Here is a 20,513-nt window from a genome sequence, read left to right on the forward strand (position 1 = left end):
CTCCTGGGGCTCATATTTGGTGTAATCTCCATTAACTCTTCCCCTTTTCCTATAGGACTAACCCCTCTTCTCTTCTTCCTTGCCCTGTCACCTTCAGTGACTACCTGCTGAGCCCCTTCTTCATTTTCCAACTCTGCAAACCTATTCTGAAGCTCTATTTCTCCTTCACTAGCCCGTCTTTTCCTCTGCCTAGTTTTTAGTCACATGTTTCCACTGACCACTTTCCTCACCCAGTCTCCCCTCAAAATTCCCTAGTCCTGCTTCCATCTGCAAGTCTGAGCTTTTCCCTTCAGATACCTCATGTCTTTGCTCCATAATCTGCTCAAACCCCTTCCTAAACTCTACCAGACTTTCCACCTGCATCTCCAAACCTCTGATCTTTTCCTCCATCAGCTCTATCAGACGGCATTTCATGCAGACAAAACTCTTACCAGGTGCCCCCTCCAGGATCATGTACATACCACAGCTTCCACATCCAGTCATCTTCATTGTGTCATCTGCTACATGGGTCACTCCCACTGCCACCTCTGAATCTGTCATAGCCTTCCCACCTAAATCCTGTTAATCTGGGAAACACAAACCACACCAAAACACCACCACCCACAGCAAAACCAAACCCCACACAAGCACCACAAGACAAATTCCGCTTTCAAACTCCCACTCAAACTCCCCTGTTTACAGCTCTGTTTGCTAGCTCCTGTGCTGCTGCAGCTATCTGTGCTGCTGCCTGACTGGCTGCTACCTTTATAGGACCCCTAGTCAGTGAAGCCCCGCCCCCTAATCAGGGCTCAGCTTCTCTTCCAGCACAAAGCCCCTACAAGCCTCTACACATACAAATACTACCAATACAAAGCCAAACAAACACAAATACCTTCTCCTCCAACAGAACTCCCACTCAAACTCCCCTGTTTACAGCTCTGTTTGCTAGCTCCTGTGCTGCTGCAGCTATCTGTGCTGCTGCCTGACTGGCTGCTACCTTTATAGGACCCCTAGTCAGTGAAGCCCCGCCCCCTAATCAGGGCTCAGCTTCTCTTCCAGCACAAAGCCCCTACAAGCCTCTACACATACAAATACTACCAATACAAAGCCAAACAAACACAAATACCTTCTCCTCCAACAGAACTCCCACTCAAACTCCCCTGTTTACAGCTCTGTTTGCTAGCTCCTGTGCTGCTGCAGCTATCTGTGCTGCTGCCTGACTGGCTGCTACCTTTATAGGACCCCTAGTCAGTGAAGCCCCGCCCCCTAATCAGGGCTCAGCTTCTCTTCCAGCACAAAGCCCCTACAAGCCTCTACACATACAAATACTACCAATACAAAGCCAAACAAACACAAATACCTTCTCCTCCAACAGAACTCCCACTCAAACTCCCCTGTTTACAGCTCTGTTTGCTAGCTCCTGTGCTGCTGCAGCTATCTGTGCTGCTGCCTGACTGGCTGCTACCTTTATAGGACCCCTAGTCAGTGAAGCCCCGCCCCCTAATCAGGGCTCAGCTTCTCTTCCAGCACAAAGCCCCTACAAGCCTCTACACATACAAATACTACCAATACAAAGCCAAACAAACACAAATACCTTCTCCTCCAACAGAACTCCCACTCAAACTCCCCTGTTTACAGCTCTGTTTGCTAGCTCCTGTGCTGCTGCAGCTGTCTGTGCTGCTGCCTGACTGGCTGCTACCTTTATAGGACCCCTAGTCAGTGAAGCCCCACCCCCTAATCAGGGCTCAGCTTCTCTTCCAGCACAAAGCCCCTACAAGCCTCTACACATACAAATACTACCAATACAAAGCCAAACAAACACAAATACCTTCTCCTCCAACAGAACTCCCACTCAAACTCCCCTGTTTACAGCTCTGTTTGCTAGCTCCTGTGCTGCTGCAGCTTATGCTCAAATAATTTTGTTAGTCTCTAAGGTGCCACAAGTCGTCCTTTTCTTTTTGCAGATACAGACTAACACGGCTGCTACTCTGAAACATTTCGGTGTATAGAATATAGAGCAGTATAAACAAGTCATTGTCTGTCTATATGAAATTTTAGTTTGTACTGACTTCACTAGTGCTTTTTATGTAGCCTGTTGTAAAACTAGTCAAATATCTAGATGAGCTGATGTACCCCTGGAAGACCCCAATGGGTACGCATATTCCTGGTTGAGAACCACTGCTCTAAAGCATGTGGTAAGTATTGCTGGAGAAGTCTAGTAGAATGGTAAAACAAAAATGCAGGTTATGTTGGCTTGATTGTATCGATAGAAGACTAGGGATGTCCAGATTGCAATAAAAATACTGTAGACAATGCATTGTGTTAGTATTTCTGCACTGAAATTTGCTAGCGATAGGGAATTCATCCACTAGGAAGACGTACAAAATATCTAGGTATATTCTGTCACCAATGCACAAATAATTTACTGACTAATTTCCAGTAAGATTAATAGGCCTTAGTGGGTAAATCACCGGTATCCTTAAGTTAAGACATATACACGTATTGCCTTGCATATTCAAGAGTGATTTTATTCAACTAAGATATTAGATATTTCCAGTTAATGGTGTAAACAAATAATGTTCTTAAAAACCAATTCAAATAAAGTGAGATTTTAAATTAGGACTGTCAATTAAAAAAATTAATCATGTTATTAATTTCACTGTTAAACAGTAATAGAATACCATTTATTTAAATATTTTTGGATGTTTTCCACATTTTCAAATATATTGATTTCAGTTACAACACACCACCTTGTGTTGATTGATCCACCTTGATTGATTTGGCCTCGTTAGCACTACAAAAAGTAATTTTCCCTCTGTTGATATTCACCCCTTCTTGTCAACTGTTGGGAATGGGCCACATCCACCATGATTGAATTGGCCTTGTTAGCAGTGACCCCCCACTTGGTAAGGCAACTCCCATCTTTTCATGTGCTGTGTATTTATACCTGCCTACTGTATTTTTCACTCCATGCATCTGATGAAGTGAGTTCGAGCCCAAGAAAGCTTATGCCCCAATAAATTTGTTAGTCTGTAAGTTGCCACAAGGACTCCTCATTGTTTTTACAGTGCTTACTTTATATTTTTGATTACGAGTATTTCCTAATGGATAAGGCATTGGCCTCCTACGCCAGGGATTGTTGGTTTGAGTTCCATCTGGGGTGAAGAGAATTTTAGGGGAGAGGGATAGCTCAGTGGTTTGAGCATTGGCCTGCTAAACCCAGGGTTGGGAGTTCAATCCTTGAGGGGGCCATTTAGGGATCTGTGGCAAAAATTGGGGATTGGTCCTGCTTTGAGCAGGGGGTTAGACTAGATGACCTCCTGAGGTCCCTTCCAACCCTGACATTCTATGATTCTATTAGCACTGTAAAAAACCCAGAATAAATAGTATTTTTCAGTGCACCTAATACGAGTACTGTCGTGCAATCTCTTTATCATGAAGTTGAACTTAGAAATGTAGAACTATCAATAAAAATAAATTGCATTCAAAAATAAAACAGTGTAACATTTTGGAGCCTTCAAGTCCAGTCAGTCCTACTTCTTGTTCAGCCAATCGCTCAGACAAACAAGTTTGTTTACATTTGCAGGAGATAATGCTGCCTCCTTGTTTACAGTGTCACATGAAAGTGAGAACAGGGGTTCGCATGGCGCAGTTGTAGCCAGCATCTCAAGATATTTACATGCCAGATGTGCTAAAATTCATGTTTCTTCATGCTTCAGCCACCATTCCAAGGGACATGTGTCCATGCTGATGACAGGTCCTGCTTGATAACCATCCATAGCAGTGCGGACTGATGCATGTTCACTTTCATTATCTGAGTCAGATGCACCAGCAGAAGGTTGATTTTCTTTTTTGGTGGTTCGGGTTCTGTAGTTTCTGCATCTAAGTGTTGCTCTTTTAAGACTTCTGAAAGCATGCTCCACACCTCATCCCTCTCAGATTTTGGAAGGCACTTCAAATTCTTAAACCTTTGGTCGAGTGCTGTAGCTATCTTTAGAAATCTCACATTGGTACCTTCTTTGCATTTTGTGAAATCTGCAGTGAAAGTGTTCTTAAAATAAACGTGCTGGGTCATCATCCGAGACCGCTATAACATGAAATATATGGCAGAATGTGGGTAAAACAGAGCAGGAGACATACTATTCTCCCCCAAGGAGTTGTTACAAATTTAATTAACACACTTTTTTTAATGAGCATCATCAGTATGAAAGCATGTCCTCTGGAATAGTGTCCAAAGCATGAAGGGGCATACAAATGTTTAGCATATCTGGCATGTAAATACCTTGCAATGCTGGCTACAAAAGTGTCGTGCTGGTGACATTGTATATAAGAAGAGGGCAGCATTATTTCCTGTAAATGTAAACAAATTAGTTTGTTTAGCGATTGGCTGAACAAGAAGTACAATCGTGATTAATATTTTTTGAGTTAATCATGTGAGTTAACTGCGATTAATCGACAGCCCTAATTTAAATGATGGTAAATATTCAGTTTAATGTCTTTGGTATTCTTTATAAAGCTGTGTTAAGTGCTCGACACTCAGATTTACATGAGAGCGCTCACTTACATTTTTTAATACAGTACATTGAGAAAATCCTCCAGTTCTAAATTCTTAGTTTCTGAATAAGAAACAAGGATGCTTATATTAATACAGCGTTGAAGCTGAAAATTCAGGAGCACATTAATATCATAGTAATATTTTATCTTTTGGATTTATAATGTGACCCTGTTGCATGTCCTATCTATTTTAGAGTATAAATTAAATAAGAGTGATCAACTATTTATTGTGTACAAGGAAAATAGGAACAGATAGTCCTATATGTGACATAGCCAAGTTGTGGATGTGGGGAAACAGTACCTCTTGGAATTTCTGAAGTTTTGAGTGCTCAGTTTCAACTTTCATATCACTTGAATGCTTGTGTGCATTTAGTTTTCCTGATTCTTTTTAAGAATGGGGAAAAAGTACTTTGTAGTCACTTTCAAGATGCCTTTGTGGTGCTAGATCTGTTAGATGACACATAATTGAGGAGGCAGTGAGTTGGGGAACATTCTAAACGACATGCATGAAAATATCAAACATTCGTTCATAAACTCTTTAATATAAAGTCAAGTTTTTCCCTCTTGAATAGTGACTATATAGCAAGTCACTCTTTAAATATTGACAGGTTTCAGAGTAGCAGCCGTGTTAGTATGTATTTGCAAAAAGAAAAGGAGTACTTGTGGCACCTTAGAGACTAACCAATTTATTTGAGCATAAGCTTTCGTGAGCTACAGCTCACTTTATCGGATGCAGTGAGCTGTAGCTCACGAAAGCTTATGCTCAAATAAATTGGTTAGTCTCTAAGGTGCCACAAGTACTCCTTTTCTTTAAATATTCTGACTTCATCTATCTGAATTACAAAACAATGCCAGTCAGAACATATATAACTTAGAAAAGACTAAGATAGCTTTACTTAAAAAAATAAATGTCAAGACCAAGCATGGAAAATTTTAGCCCAAAAGGAATTTGCTTGAGAAAAGTTGAAGTGAAATCAAAGAGGGTGATGGCTCAGAATGAAAATTAAACCTTATAGTTGCCAACAAACTCGGTATTAAAACAGACCAGTCAGACTTGGTCTGTCTCAGTTCAGGGCAACTGCACTTGTATTTTTCCCCTTCGTGATCCACCAAGGCATCTACTCTAGGCTCCTGGTTCCTCAGCTGTCACCTTTGTTGGGTGGAGACCTGCAGGTCTCTCCCTCCTGACCAGGGTTTTTTTCAGGCTGTGTAGTTCCCTGCTTACACATCCACAGCAAGCCAGACTGCCTAAACTGGCCAGCATCTGCGCTTTACTTGCCAGCAGTTGCTGATTACCACACAGGTCCTTCTAAGCAAGCATATTTATTCTTAAAGTAAAAGTATTTCAGAAAAAAAAATTAAACTAACAATAGAACCTACATGCTTGCTTAAAGCTTACCAGAGGTCACTCCAGCCTCAAACTCTGGTAGGCGTCAGTCCTTCAAGACCCACAATTGGGTTTTCCCTGTAGAAGTAAGTTCACAACAGTTTCAGATTCAGAACCAGAACAACCAGAACTAGTTCAGTCTTTCCTTTATACAGCTTTAGCTTTTGACCTTGTATTACAGGTGATCAGCAGATAGAAGCTCAGGGCATATCTTCAAAAGAATGGGGTTTGGGTAGCTGGACTTAAGGAATTTACATTCACCTCCCTTGAGCTATTTCTAGGAAATCCATTTCATATGTACAGTCCCAAACATCCATTCTTTGGCACGTTGTTCAGTATAGTCCTTTGATCATCCAAGCTTTATATCACATCTCACAGGGTCACCGTGGGTTGATGGCAGAGTAGGGACTAAAATTGGGATCTGATGACTGTCCTGTGACCTGTTTACTGGATCACTCTTCCACTCACTTTCCTCTTAAATTTTTCTGCTGTTTGTGCTTCAGAGTGCACATTCTGTGTGAGAACGTTGGATAAGCTTGTACAGGGAAAAAATCAGTAAAACATCTCATTTTGCGGGGCTACTGCAGTTGGGCTGCTAAGCAAAAATTAATGTTACAGCAGTTATTTTACAGCACTTCTTGCTGATGTTAGTTAACAGAGTAAATGAAGGTTTACAAAATGACACCTTTCTCTTTCTTATCTAGTAGTATCTTAGCCTAATGCGGTAGGTGACCTTCTGGAGCATGTCTACAACTACAAAGAAGTAACACTTATTCTGCATTTAGAATCTTGTTTGTGATAATGTGCATTTAGAGTAGCTTGTCCGCTGCATTACAGAGGGCAAGGCTGCCTTCCTTTGCCTTCACCTAAATATACTAAACATACTAAATATCTGGAAGCTTTGAGAAAGTAACATTAAACAGGAATGACTTTTTTTCCAGTTTGTTGTGATGGAGAAGCCTGTATAAAAACCTTTGTTTCTAATAGTTAAAACTCTTTTGAAAGAAAGCCAGGTTACCAAATTTAAATCGTGGTTCACAGCAGACTTTTTTCTTTTTTGGTGGTCAAACGTGCATTGTGTGACTGACTAGGCCAGGGGTGGCTAACCTGAGCCTGAGAAGGAGCCAGAATTTACCAATGTACATTGCCAAAGAGCCACAGTAATACATCAGCAGCCCCCCATCAACCCCGCTCCCAGTGCCCACTCCCTCCCCGCACCTCCTGATCAGCTGTTTCATGGTGCTCAGGAGGCTCTGGAGGGGAGGGGGGAGCAAGGGCATGGCAGGCTCAGGGGGGAGGGGGCAGGAAGGGGTGGAGTGGGGGCAGGGCCTGTGGCAGTCAGGGGTTGAGCACCCCCCTGCACATTGGAAAGTTGGCACCTGTAGCTCTGGCCCCAGAGTTGGTGCCTATAGAAGGAGCTGCATGTGGCTCCGGAGCCACTGGTTGGCCACCCCTGGACTAGGCTAACTGTAATGTGCTCAATGCTCTATTTAAGAGGGCTGTATCCTGAAGCTTGAGCTAGTGCTGAACATAGTTGCTTACCTCTTAAATGGTGATAGGCTGTTAGGAGTAAAACGCATTTGCTGCTTGCTCTGCCTGGCTAATGGTCTTTTGGGTATAGTTTAGTGCTCATCAGAGTATCTTCCGATCTATCTGTTGGTAACCACCTCACCTACTGTGTACCATTGTTGTGGTTTAATTTGACCAGGATACTCGGGTTGCTAGCTGTTGCCCAAATCAAACACTTGGCCAGGGACATTACATTATTGAGAGTTCAGGAAATCGTTAGTTGGAGAATTAATTTTCTGTGAAAAAGCTAATGTTGAACTATTTTTATTTTTTATGGAAAGGTGAAAAAGTTAACTATTTTGTCTACCTTTTTTAATTGTTGAGTTTTCAGTAAAATGGGCTGTTTTGGCAGAGGATGACTTAGTTTAAAAGGTATAGCTGGAGTATGAGTGGCTATAACTTTCTGTCTGGGACCACTGTCAGTAATTTATCTTACATAGCAGTTTGCATGTTATCCTTACTTTCACAAGCCCACAGCTTTCCGAAATAAATCTTTTGGGCTGAACTTTTCTACACTCAGTTTCCCAAAGTGAATTGTTTCAGAAACTTTGATCAAATACTTTCACTATCCGTTTTGTCTTTCAATCAGAATGTTGTCACTGTCAACAAATGATGGTTAAAGAAACATTTAAACCTAGAACACAATCATGCCATGGTTTGCAGTGGGGGAGGTTTAGATTGGATATTAGGAAAAACTTTTTCACTAAGAGGGTGGTGAAACACTGGAATGCGTTACCTAGGGAGGTGGTAGAATCTCCTTCCTTAGAGGTGTTTAAGGTCAGGCTTGACAAAGCCCTGGCTGGGATGATTTAACTGGGAATTGGTCCTGCTTTGAGCAGGGGGTTGGACTAGATGACCTTCTGGGGTCCCTTCCAACCCTGATATTCTATGATTCTATGGTGTTTTCTTTAGTTTTTCTACTCCAGAGACCTTTTCCGCCCCCCCCCCCCCTTTTGTGCCTTCCTGTTTTGGTTACTATTAGTGATTCCTTTAGTTTACTCTGGAATTTAAAACTGAGAGGACATGAAGTAGTAGGTTGAATCCAGATCTCCAAACAGCTTTTCATGGCGAACTTCGTGAAATATGCTCAGTCATATAGAAATAATGAAAATTCCAGATATATGAATACATTAACTTTTAGGTCTATGTAGACTTGAAAGGAATAGAATTTTAAGACCAAGTTTGCTGTTATGAGGTTGGATCCAACAGGCCTTTTCCCAGTATTTTATAACTTTAAAGTGACTATTAGGTCATCATTAGCCCAAAACATACATCTAGTAAAAACAAGTAGTGGTGGTTTTTTTTTTTTTTACAAAATCAAATGTTTGTCAATTTTTAGAATTCTAATGGAAACAGTTCCATGGACAAATACAGTAAAATTTTGAAAGTCACTGAAAAATAAATTAAACTTCAAAAATTTTTCCAGTTATAATAGCCTCAGATGGTATTAAAAATGGAGCTAGGAAAATTTTAAGATTTAACTTGTATTACCTTTTACAATGCTTCTATCTAAAGCGACATTTTTCAAACTGCGGTCTGCAGATCCAGGGAGGTCCCATTGATCAGCCCCTCCCCCTCCCTTCCAGTGCCTCCTGCATGCCAGGGAACAGCTGTTCAGTGGTGTGCAAGGAGGCGCTGGGAGGAGGAGGAGTGGGGAGGGGGCAGAAAGAGGTGGGGAACAGGAGGGGCAAGGGTGGAGTGAGGGGTGGGAAGAGGTGGGATGGGGGGGGTTGGATCTGTGAAAATTTTTATATCAAAATGGGGGTCCTTGGGTTGCTAAAGCTGCATCAGCAGCAACCAGTTATCCCAATGTTGGCTTCACTGCCTGTATCTAAGTGAAGACAGAGAAATCCTTTGGTGTTAAAAGTTCCATCATGGGTTACCTACATATGTAGTGCTAAGTAGTAGGGTTAGTGACAAAATATAAAAGGGGGAAACGTTCACTGGAAATTTTTGTCCTTTTGGGACTAACTTTTCAGAACTGTATTTTGATTCACATGAATAAAACCTTAAATTCAAGTGACTAAAAATAGTTTTGTGTAGTATTAATCTTATATTCCCAAGATATGTGACCTTCCAATTTTAAGAACAACTGACAGGTGACTAAAACTAAAAAGCCCTGTTCTTTAAAATAAATAGACTATAACTTGTAACTAGAATATTCTTTGCAGTGATTATCCCCCCCAAAAAAATTGTGTGTTTTTTGTGGTGGTCTTTTTGGTATTATGGTGATCAGGATATTCCTTGGTTGTTTAAAAAAAAAAAGGAAAGAAAAAGTTGGACTTGAATTTTGATTGTTCAAGGCAATATCTTTCCCAGTGTGTTGTATTTCACAAACATTAATCTGAATTGTGTGGACAAGCACTCATTTAATATCTGTAAATTTTCATAGTCTTCAAAGCTTTATAGCAATTGGTAAAGATATTAGTGTAGATTAAAGTGAATCCATAATTACAAACATCTTTAATAAAAACTGGTTACTATTTTAGGTCTCTAATTGTCTTGGGATGACTACCTTTTTCTAAGAATTGCTAAATTCTAAAGGCAGAAGGGGAATTTTTGAAGTTTGAAGAGAAGTTACCATTTGACTTGAGTTACATGCCACTAAAAATTACTGCACTTTGAAATATTGACTCTTGTCGACCATTTTTATCATCTTCTAGCTCTATTACGGCAGTTTTCTTTTTGACAAAATAGGCATTTCTTTATATTTGATAAGTATGTTTATTACATGGCTCGTGTATCATTTAGGTCGGGGTGGGCAAACTCTTTGGCCCGAGGGCCTCATCTGAGAATAGAAATTGTATGGTGGGCCATGAATGCTCACAAAGTTGGGGTTGGGGTGCGGGGGGTGGTGGTGAGGGCTCTGGTTGGGGGTGCGGGCTCCTGGGGGGGGCGTGGCAGAAATGAGTTCAGGTTGCGGGAGTGAGCTCTGGGCTGACGTGGTGGAGTGGGGTGCGGGGGGGAGGTGAGGGGTCTGGGGTGGGACTGGGGATGAGGGGTTTGGGGTGCAGGAGGGTGCTCTGGGCTGGGTCTGGGGGGTTCACAGGGCAGGGGGTTGGGGCACAGGGAGAGGCTTGGGTGCAGGCTCTGGGCGGTGCTTACCTCAAGCGACTCCCGGAAGCAGCAGCATGTCCCTTCTCTGGCTCCTATGCAGAGGTGCAGCCAGGCGTCTCTGCATGCTGCCCCATCTGCAGGCACTGCCCCTGCACTCCCATTAGCTGCGGTTCCCAGCCAATGGGAGCTGCGGGGGCAGTGCTTGGTGTGGGGGCAACGTGTGGAGCGGAGCCCCCTGGCTGACCCTATGTGTAGCAGCCGGGGTTGGGGGGGGGGGGCGGGGGCATACCACTGCTTCTGGGAGCCATGTGGCACGGCCCCCAACCCTGCTACCCGGCTGAAGCGCTGGAAGGGGGCCATGCCGCTGCTTCCAAGAGCCATGTGGAATGGCCCCTGACCCTGCTTCCCGGCTGGAGTGCCAGAGTAGGGCACGCCCCAGACCCTGGTCTCTAGTGGGAGCTTGAGGGATGGATTAAAACAGCTGGCGGGCCGGATACGGCCTGTGGGTTGTAGTTTGCCCACACCGAATTTAGGAAGTACTTTAACGATTTTTGTTTTGTAAACTAAGTGATAAGGGACAGTAAGCAGTTACCTAACTACATTAAATATTTTGCTTCTGAAGAGTATTGGTTTGACTTTACCAAGCTTGGTTTTGGAGTCTCATTTCTTTTGGAGTCATATCTCTGGCCGTTTAGTGCAGTGCATAAGATTTTTAGTTCAGGGCTGAGCTTGGTTCCTCACTCCTTGGGTTAGCAGGAAATGAACACAAAGGAATTAGAAGATATTTGCCTATCTGACTTAACTCTTAAGTCACCAGCAAAAGAAAATGTGTGTGTGCTCTGTGTGTCTTCGATGTATAGAGGTGTCCTACATTAAATGTGAGGAATGTTAAGTCTGGTCTGGTCCTTCATGGTTTACTTGAGGACTTAATAAAGTCACATATGGATTGACAGTTTTCGCAGCCCATAACTGGAGGGGAGGTGTTGAATCCAAATATTAGGAAAATTAATGTTAGCAAAAATAAATGTTTAAACAGCATAAATAAAAATTGCCTCCTCCCAGTTAATTAGGTTTCACTTTCTTGGTACTTGTGATGTATTTCTCTGGTTCTTGTTCTTTAGAGTCTCCCAGAGCAGATAGACCCTGAGTAGTCTGTGTGAAAAACAAAAATGAAGAAAGCTTTGTGTTGTCTTTATGCACCATGAAACTAAACAGGGCGCACACGCCTAGTTGTGTTTCTTTGCAGGTCACTTTCAGTGCTGATGCAAAGTAACTTTCTGTTGGTTGCAAGAAAGGTCACTAAGATGTGCATTATAGTAACAGAATAAGTGAGATTAAAATACTTCCTCCGTGTAAAAGTGTATTTTTAAATGTAAAATGAGTGCAGGTATTTACATACAAAGCTCATAATCATGTCCGTTTGCGCCTTGTGTTACAGTGTAATTTCATATAAAATAGGTATTGTGACAAACATGGGAGGAACCGTAACATAACTCACTTCTGTTGTGGTTAACTCTTCATGACTTGTAGTACCCAAAACATAAAAGCATTTATTTTTCCCCCTAGGGCAAACTCGATGATTACCAGGATCGAATGAACAAGGGAGAGCGCCTTAATCAAGATCAACTGGTAAAAATCGAAACTTCCATAAATCTCTTCTAGCAGGCTGTCAGTGCTTGATTTTTTTTTTTTTAAATATGAACTCAAATTTAAAAATATCTGAGTAGATCTGGCTTCAGCTATACTGATGATAGATTGAAAAGCTACAAGGATATGTTTGTGTGCTGGTATTTTTGTTTGTTTAGGTTCACAATTGTTAGTGTACTGTGGTGAAAACTGACTTAAATTTCAGTGGTACTGTTGTTTATCTGTGGTGGTGCTATAATTAAGATTATGTTCAGTTTCACACCGAAAGCAAGAGTTCAGCCTCTTTTATAGGAAAACAGTGTAATGACCGAAAGTTCAGCACGTAATCTCAAAATCAGACTTGAATTTTTGGGGGAGTTTCAAGAAAATCTATCAGTTAAAAGTTGGCTCCCCAAATTCACATTTTTAGTGCCATAATTTTTTGGACCCTTCTATCTTAAAACATACAAACTGTACAATTTGTGCGTAGTGATCATTTAGATCTCTCTCTTGGCTAATATAAATTGGTTAATTAACAAGATGAAATAAGGATTAAGTTATGGTCAATGTTAATTTATGTGCTATAGCTGAGTGAGGGAAAATATGATTTACATTTGATCTCAGTTTTTGTAATATGTGAAAGCTGCCTGGTATGATTTAAGAGAGGAGAAGAATACCATCTTTCTTATATGCCCCATTAATGTTCTCTGGGTCGGAACTGAGGGCTAACCTGATACATGGAGTTAGCTACTTGAGGAGGATTTGTTGCATTAGAAAATCTTTTACAAAAGAAGGGGAACTTTGTTAAAGAACAGGTCTTCAGCATAACAGCTGCTGCTGCTTTGATGAAGACCTAGATCTGAACCAGAGCTGCTGACCTAGCAGAACAATCTCCTAAAACAGGATTGTCATCTAAGGTTTTGTCTACACTGGAACTTGGTCAGCAAAACTTTTGTTGTTCAGGGGTGTTTAACTCCCTCTCCCCCTGTCACGACAGAAATGTTACTGACGAAAAGCGCTCTCCTACTGACAAACGGCAGCTAAACGGTGAGCTTTTTAGTGGCACAAGTGTAGCGGCACAGCTGTGTCGCTAAAAGGTGCATAGTGTAGTTAAAGCCTAAATATCTTTTTGGGTTGTCAAAAATCCTGTTCATGAAAGTGCTAAGTAGAGCAGTTTGAAAAAATGGGTTAGCCAGTTGACTGGGCCACTTGATCGCTTGGGCCACACAAGCTAACCACCTTGTGGACCACATTGGTTACTTGACAAAAGACAATGACTGAATATGAAGATAACCAAAGACTAAACTGTAGAGGCTAAATTTTTTGGGGTACTTCAAATATTTTCTATTTTAAAAAAAAATGAACATTTTCACTTTTGGGGAAAAATCTTTCAGCTAGTAATGCTTTTTGTTCATAAATGTTCAGCTAGCTCTGTTGCTGTTCATAATCAGGAGTGGAGCTTTTGAGGAAATGAGAGAATTTCATGAAGAGCATGCTATTTAATATTGGAATGAGTACATTTGTAAAGATCCTATCTGTGAATGGTGCCATTACTTCACTGAATATCCAGGTTTAGTTTTCAGGGTTTTGCTTCTGAGTCACTTGAGTGGCGGTGATCTTCAAAATCACTTATCTTTAAAACAAACCACCTGGGAACCTAATTACACAAACACTGCCTTGTTATTAAGCTAGCTCTATGTAATAAGCCTAAAAGAATTTAAAAAGCAAGGGAGTGGAAAAATTAAAGGAACCAATTATACATACCCTCTATTCTTACACCTTGAGAGAGAGACATCTCTGCTAGCAAAACCATAATTCATGAAGAATGCACCACCATTAACTACCCCAACAGGGATTTCAGCTGTCTGCTGTATCCTTCCCCAAACTTGTGTGTAGAACTTCAGAGTTTTGCAGGAGTCTGGCCTGGTTTTGGTGGAGGGGATGATGGAATATAAATGTAAGATGTGAGCAAATATTTAAAATCGCTTGGGAAGGAAATTGTCTACCAGGATGTATTGCTTTAAAAATAATCTTAATCATTATTTAAATTAGCAAACAAATGTTTTGCATTTTTATTTAGTTATTAAGAAAAAGTTCTCACTGGTATAAACATTAAAACATGTTGATTTGCAATTAAATGTACATTTGCACTACATTTGGTACTACTTGCTAACCTAGAGGATCTGTTATGTCTGCCCACCAATTACTTAAGCAATTATATAGCTCATCATTTAATCAGAAATGGTGAATGACACACTTATTTGCCAGATAAATTTTTATTCAGGATTTGTCAAGTTGCAGTTGGATGGAAATTGAAATTACATTAAAAATACAAAAAGAGCATTTTAATTTTATTTTCACTAGTTAAATAAAACTACCTTAAATGCACTGGATATTTAAGAAAAATTTTATAAGACATGTTTTGCGTTTAGAATTAACTGATTTTTCAGCAAAGGAAGTATTAACTATTATTAGTAAATGGATATATTGCCACCATCGTGATCACAATGCCTAAAGATGCAGATAGGTGATGGAGGGGGTGGGGGAAGGGGTGGTCTGGGTATGCGTGTGTGTGTGGTTTCAAAAGTGCCTGTGCAGCAGGGTAGATGGATTTTTAAATCACAAGTTCCTTGATTTAACATCAATTTTAATTTCCTTTTCCATTTGTACTTATTTTCAAAAGAGAGGGTCTAAATAGAGCCTTTACATTAGATTTGATACATCCTTTTGCTACCTACAAAGGTACACTGTAACTATATACAAATATTTTCAGATCCCTATTAAGTGGGGGGGGGGGGTGTGTGTGTGTATATATGTATACTATATATATAGTATGTTAGAAAATGGTGAATGATATATTGCTTATTTACAAGATAACTTTGCTCATGATTCATGTCAAGCTGCATTAGGATTTTAACTGAAATTTAATTAAACACGAAATGGTGCATAAAATGTATATTAAGTGAGACAACTTTAAATGTTTTGGATATAAAACTTATCTTATCAAAACGTTTCACATTTTTTACAACTGAATGATTTATAAAACAGAGGGATTGACTGTAATCAGTGAATTAAAATGATTTTCAGGTCAGCCTGAGAAAATTTTCAAATATGCCTATGTTAAAAGTGACTGGAGCTGAAGTTCTTGCTCTCCTATGTTTCATGAAAGTGACAGTCTTCCAAGTTACTTACACTCGCTTATTGTGCCATATTTATAAAGCTTGACCTCATAAGATTTCCTGCTGGTTCTTTCTTTAAATAGACAAGCAGCCTTTAATGTTTTTGATAGAGGCTTATGGGTTCAGCATATTTATATTTTTTAAATGTTTTAAGAGATTATAAAAGTTCAGGCCTTAACATATCTGTTTTCAGATTTCATTTTAAATAGGTTTACTTTTAAAAAGAAGAATGTATTTAAATTATTTTTTTTTAAATTGAGTTTAATTTTTTGTTTTAATCCACCCTGCAAAGCAGGTTGAGCATCTAAATCCCACTAGTCACATGGCTGCATCTTATGTACTTAAATAACTTCTGAAAATCTGGCCCCATGTCCTTCAGGTTTTTAGAATTTGTAGATCTCCTCCTCTCCCACTTGGTTTTTATTCATAATTTGGAAGAGGAAAACAAACTTTCCTGCTTTTTCAGCTCCCCAGTTTCTCAATTTTGAATGAAGTAGTCCAAATGAAGAAAATATTCTCTTCACCTGCTAACTAAACTGAACCCAGAGTCATCTTCACGTAGATGTAGGCATGTATTCCACTTAAACATGCACCCACCTAAGTGGAATACACATCTGCATCATATCTTAAAGCACTACAGTTACAGTAAGTAACTGTTTCTTATAGTAAAAGTAGGCCTTAACATAGTTGGTAATTTAAAATTAAATTTTAAACAAGGTTATTTCTAAAAAGAAATATGTATTAAATTAAATATCAGATTTTTGCTTTTTTCTTTAAAATCCTCAATTTTTATCCATCCTGCTTTCCACCCTTTTTCTAGGCTGCATTAATTGTAGGTTAGTCTGACCTGGGTTAGTCTTAAAAATGTTTTGTATTGCATATGACTTTCTAGGAGTTGCTTTTTGTTTTCATGAGACTTGACCCATTTTTAGTTGACTAAAATAGAGTAATCAAACTAAATATTAAAACAACTCTCTCGTGCATGTGCACATGCACGGTGGCCCCTTTATTCCAGAAAGCTAAGTCCTTAAAACTTCAAACATTTGCATGTCTCTTCTACTCAATATATTTGAAGCCTCAAATATCAAACCCTCATTACTGTTTAAAGATGCTCAACTTATTTTTAGAGGAAGACAGTGCTTTATGCAGAAAGTTATCACTTGGAAGTGCATATCTCTTGATTTGTAACAAGTGTCGCTTTAATTTTTTGTTTGTCAAGGATGCAGTGTCTAAGTACCAGGAAGTCACGAATAACCTGGAATTTGCTAAAGAACTGCAGAGGAGTTTCATGGCTCTGAGCCAAGATGTAAGTAAAGGATTGAAAATCAGAGGCAGGCTAACAGTTGAAATAGAAAAAACTAAACTGTTTTCTACAAATAGTAAGTGATATTGAAAATTACTTTTTATCTAGAAAGAACCTAATGCATGTTATATATTTTGTATGTTTGACTTCTTAAATTGCAACATGTTAAACACTTGTCTGAAAATAAGGATGCATTTAAACTTCTGACTTACTCTTTTCTGAGTCTTTCAGACCCAGTTCAGTATATTGTCATAGCAAGTTGGTTTCCTGTTAAAAGTAGTTGAGCTCAAAAGGTCTTTGTTTAAAAGATTTTCTGTAGCGCTTAACAGCATGGAAAAAAATAATGTATTCCTTTGAATTCTAAGGCCTTTAAAGCACTTGACAAAATATGACCAAAAATAATGAAATGCCTCACAATCCACTGAACACATAACATAAGTGGTATACAACAGTAACCCACCAGTTCAGTAACAGTAAAATTGTCATAAACCAACAAATTAAAAAGGAAGCAGGAGGGATGCCACAGATATATTTAGGCTTTTGTTCAAAGGCTGAGTGTTTTTTAATATTTATGTTGCAGGGCCCCTTATGCTAGGCCGCTAGGCCATAATAAATTATAGTCTCTGCCTCAGATAAATTAGGCCTTGTCTACAGTATAAATTAAAAAGAAAAGGAGTACTTGTGGCATCTTAGAGACTAACCAGTTTATTTGAGCATAAGCTTTTCGGATACATTCATTGTAGCTCACGAAAACTTATGCTCAAATAAATTGGTTAGTCTCTAAGGTGCCACAGGTACTCCTTTTCTTTTTGCGAATACAGACTAACACGGCTGCTACTCTGAAACTACAAATTAAGTCAACCTAAGTTAGGTTAACTAACAGCTACCACAGTAATTACTGCATTGTGTGGCACTCAGCTGCGTAGCCAGGTGGAGAGAACAAGGGGAGCGATCCAAAAAAAAAAAAGGCACCACCTGCTGCTGCGCTTTTACTCACCCAGTGGTGCTCCGGTGGCAGGCCCTCACTTGCTCCAGGTGTCTTCGGCAGCACTGAAGATCCCGCCACTGAGGTGCTGCCGAAAACCCCGAGCGAGTGAAAGTCCCGCTGCCGAGGTGCCGCCAAAGACCCGGAGCGCCGCCGGGTGAGTAAAAGCGCCTCAGTGGGTGGTGCCTTTTTCTCTTTTGGATCGCTCCCTCTGTTCCCCCAACAGGGGAAAATTTAAAAGGCGCCAAGACGCTGACAAGGTGCCACTTGTGCTCAGTGGGGGAGCAGTTGCTGCCCCTTCCCTCCCCTCCCCCCCCCCCAGCTACGCTACTGGTGGCATTGATAGCTGGAGCCCTCCTGTCGTGGGGCCAACAGCCAGAGCTGTCAGTAGCAGGGCTGATGGCTTGGGCTGTGAGGCCAACATGAACACTGCATTGCCCTAACTACATCAACCTAAGTGCTACACCTCTCATGGAGGTGGAGTTGAGTCAATTTGTGGGCGACTTACATCAGTAGGACCACTGGTGTATTGTAGATGCTTAGAGTTAGGGCGACGTAAGTTGCATTACATCCACCTAACTCTGTAGTGTAATTCAGGCCTGAGAGTGAACCCTATTACTCCAAGAGGACATATGAATACAGGAAAGTTGTCAAGTCAGATAAGACATGGCTCCCATAAAAGAAAATTTGAGTCTTAAAGTTAACTGGATATGACTAAAGTGAAGATTCTTTGTTGAAGTGTTTATAGGTTAAAATAATCTTCTAATGAACAATAATAAACTATTAATACTTATTTTCATACATCGTAACATTTTAATTTTATTGAAAATTCCATTGGATGTGTGGAAATTTCCAATCCTGTGAACTTCCTCTCTGTTTCCTCTGCTTACTTCCTCCACCATAGCAAAGTGTACTAAACCTCGTCAGTCATAGGTATTCTACACCAAAAAAATAAAAATTCTGCACACTATTTTAAAATTCTGCAAATCTTATTTGTCAATAAATAAATGTGGAGGTTCCAGCATGGCAGTGGGGAGCGCAGACCACTGGTTTCATGGAGGTGGGAGATAACCAAGTCAGCATCCCACAGGTGCGGAGTGTTGAGGCTGCATCCGACTCTGACACAATGCAAGGGCCAGGCCTGCTCCTCTGCACCAAGGGTGGGCAAATAGGCTTGGGCAGGCAGGATCCTAGTGTGGTGGTATCTAGATGTGGATTGAGAGGGTTTTGTGAGAGGCAATCTGGGTGAGGGTGGTTCAGTGGGGTGTGGGGGAATCTGGATGCATGGAGGCTAGTTGTGGGGGTTCTGAGTGCAGGGGTAATGGGACTCTGCAGGGAGATCCAGGTGAAGTGTTTGGGCCTCAACGGGGGGAGGGGTCTGGGTGTGGAGGGATGGGGCTTGGCAGGAGGGCTCAGTGGGGGGAGGGGTCCAGGTACAGGGGGAATGGGGGGGATGGGGGTTAGGGTGTGTGGAGGCTCGTTGGAGTGGTGCGGGGCTTGGTGGGTTGAGTGCAGGGGCTCAGCAGAGGATGGTGTGGGTGCAGGGGTGGGGGTCAGTGGGGGATTTGGGTTCAAGGGGGCTCCTTAGAGTTGCGATTCGATGGCAGGTGATTGGTATGGGTCTGGGTGCAGAAGGATGAGGCTCAGTCAGGGGGTCCAGATGCATGGGGGTTGGGTGGATCGGGGAACAGCTCCCCGTACAGTGATCCCTCCAACTGTGGTTGAGGAGCAGTGAGGGCAGGAAACAGGTGGGCAGGGGTGTGGAATTTCCTACAACCAGGGGATGTGTCTGATACAGCACCAGCTGCTCTTTGCAGGGGAAGAGGAGATTCTGTCCTCCCCCAGCCCACTTGGGACTAGCAGCTGAGCCCACTGAAGGGTAGGAGCCACTGGCTGGGGCAAATACAGCTGCGCCCCTGCCCTCTCGCAGAGATTTAATGCTCTGCTGGCTGTTCCAGGCGCCCAAAATTAGCACCTGTGCTGTTTAGGAGGGACATGTGACCACTCTTGCTTCCCCTGTCAGAAAGTCCTTTTTCTGTGAGGAAGTGAAGTAAAGCAAAGCAATCTGCAGGGGACATGAGTTATGGGAACGTAGAGTGGGGCAGAATTCCCCCAGCAGTATATTGCATTGACAAATTGAGCTTAACACATGCATCAGGATTAACCACTTTGAAGCATAGCACATTTTTAAACACAATAAAGCACCTAGAGCAGTGATTGAGAAGAGAAATAAAAACAGCAAAATTTTGTTTAATCAGTATAAGCACATCAGATTTGTGTGTCTTTAAGACTTGGAAGCATGTTGAGTTTGCACACAGAAGGGTGTCTTTTGATGTTCCAGAAGGGCATCAATACATGCCACATATAAGTTCCTATATTTGATTCAAGTGTAAAGGCTTGTCTACACTAAAAACTTAAGTCGACCTATATTACGTTAACCTAGAGCTACCGCAGTAATTACTGATGTCCACACTACCCTCCTTGGGTTGGTGGTGCATGTCCTCACCGGGAGTGCTTCTATGGACAGAAGAGGGGCAATGTCGGGAGCTGAGAGCTCCACTGGCAGCTTCTTACTGGGAGCCAGGCTGCTCCACAAGCTCCTGGGCTCCCAATTATCCGCCGGAACCAGGGGAAAATTGCCTTGCGCTTCTTGGTGCACCCCCCCTACCCTCTCCCTGCTGGGAGCCAGGCAGCCATGTCAATTTCACAGCTCCACCATGGAGCCCAGAAATTGGCAAGACAGCCATTGGTCCCAGCTCAGGGGGTGGGAGGGGAGGAGAGAAGCTGTCCTGGCTTCTTGTCCTCTTCCCCCCCCCCCCCCCCCCCCCAAGAGTGGGGGACAGGGGCCCAGGGGACACTGACCTCTAGATGCCC

General features: G+C 41.5%; 1 protein-coding gene across 5 annotated transcripts in view; it reads left to right on the forward strand.

Moving 5' to 3' along the window:
- Window positions 1-20,513, forward strand: part of CAPRIN1 (cell cycle associated protein 1) — an 88,076-nt gene that overhangs the window by 12,667 nt on the left and 54,896 nt on the right. For all 5 annotated transcript variants that reach the window (XM_073347912.1, XM_073347915.1, XM_073347916.1 and 2 more), the window contains exons 3-4: window positions 12,113-12,175; window positions 16,571-16,657. In XM_073347912.1, coding sequence (XP_073204013.1) covers window positions 12,113-12,175; window positions 16,571-16,657 — 150 coding nt within the window. The remainder of the gene's footprint in view (window positions 1-12,112; window positions 12,176-16,570; window positions 16,658-20,513) is intronic.

The sequence above is a fragment of the Lepidochelys kempii genome, chromosome 6, assembly GCF_965140265.1.
Source record: "Lepidochelys kempii isolate rLepKem1 chromosome 6, rLepKem1.hap2, whole genome shotgun sequence".
Lineage (NCBI taxonomy): Eukaryota > Metazoa > Chordata > Testudines > Cheloniidae > Lepidochelys > Lepidochelys kempii.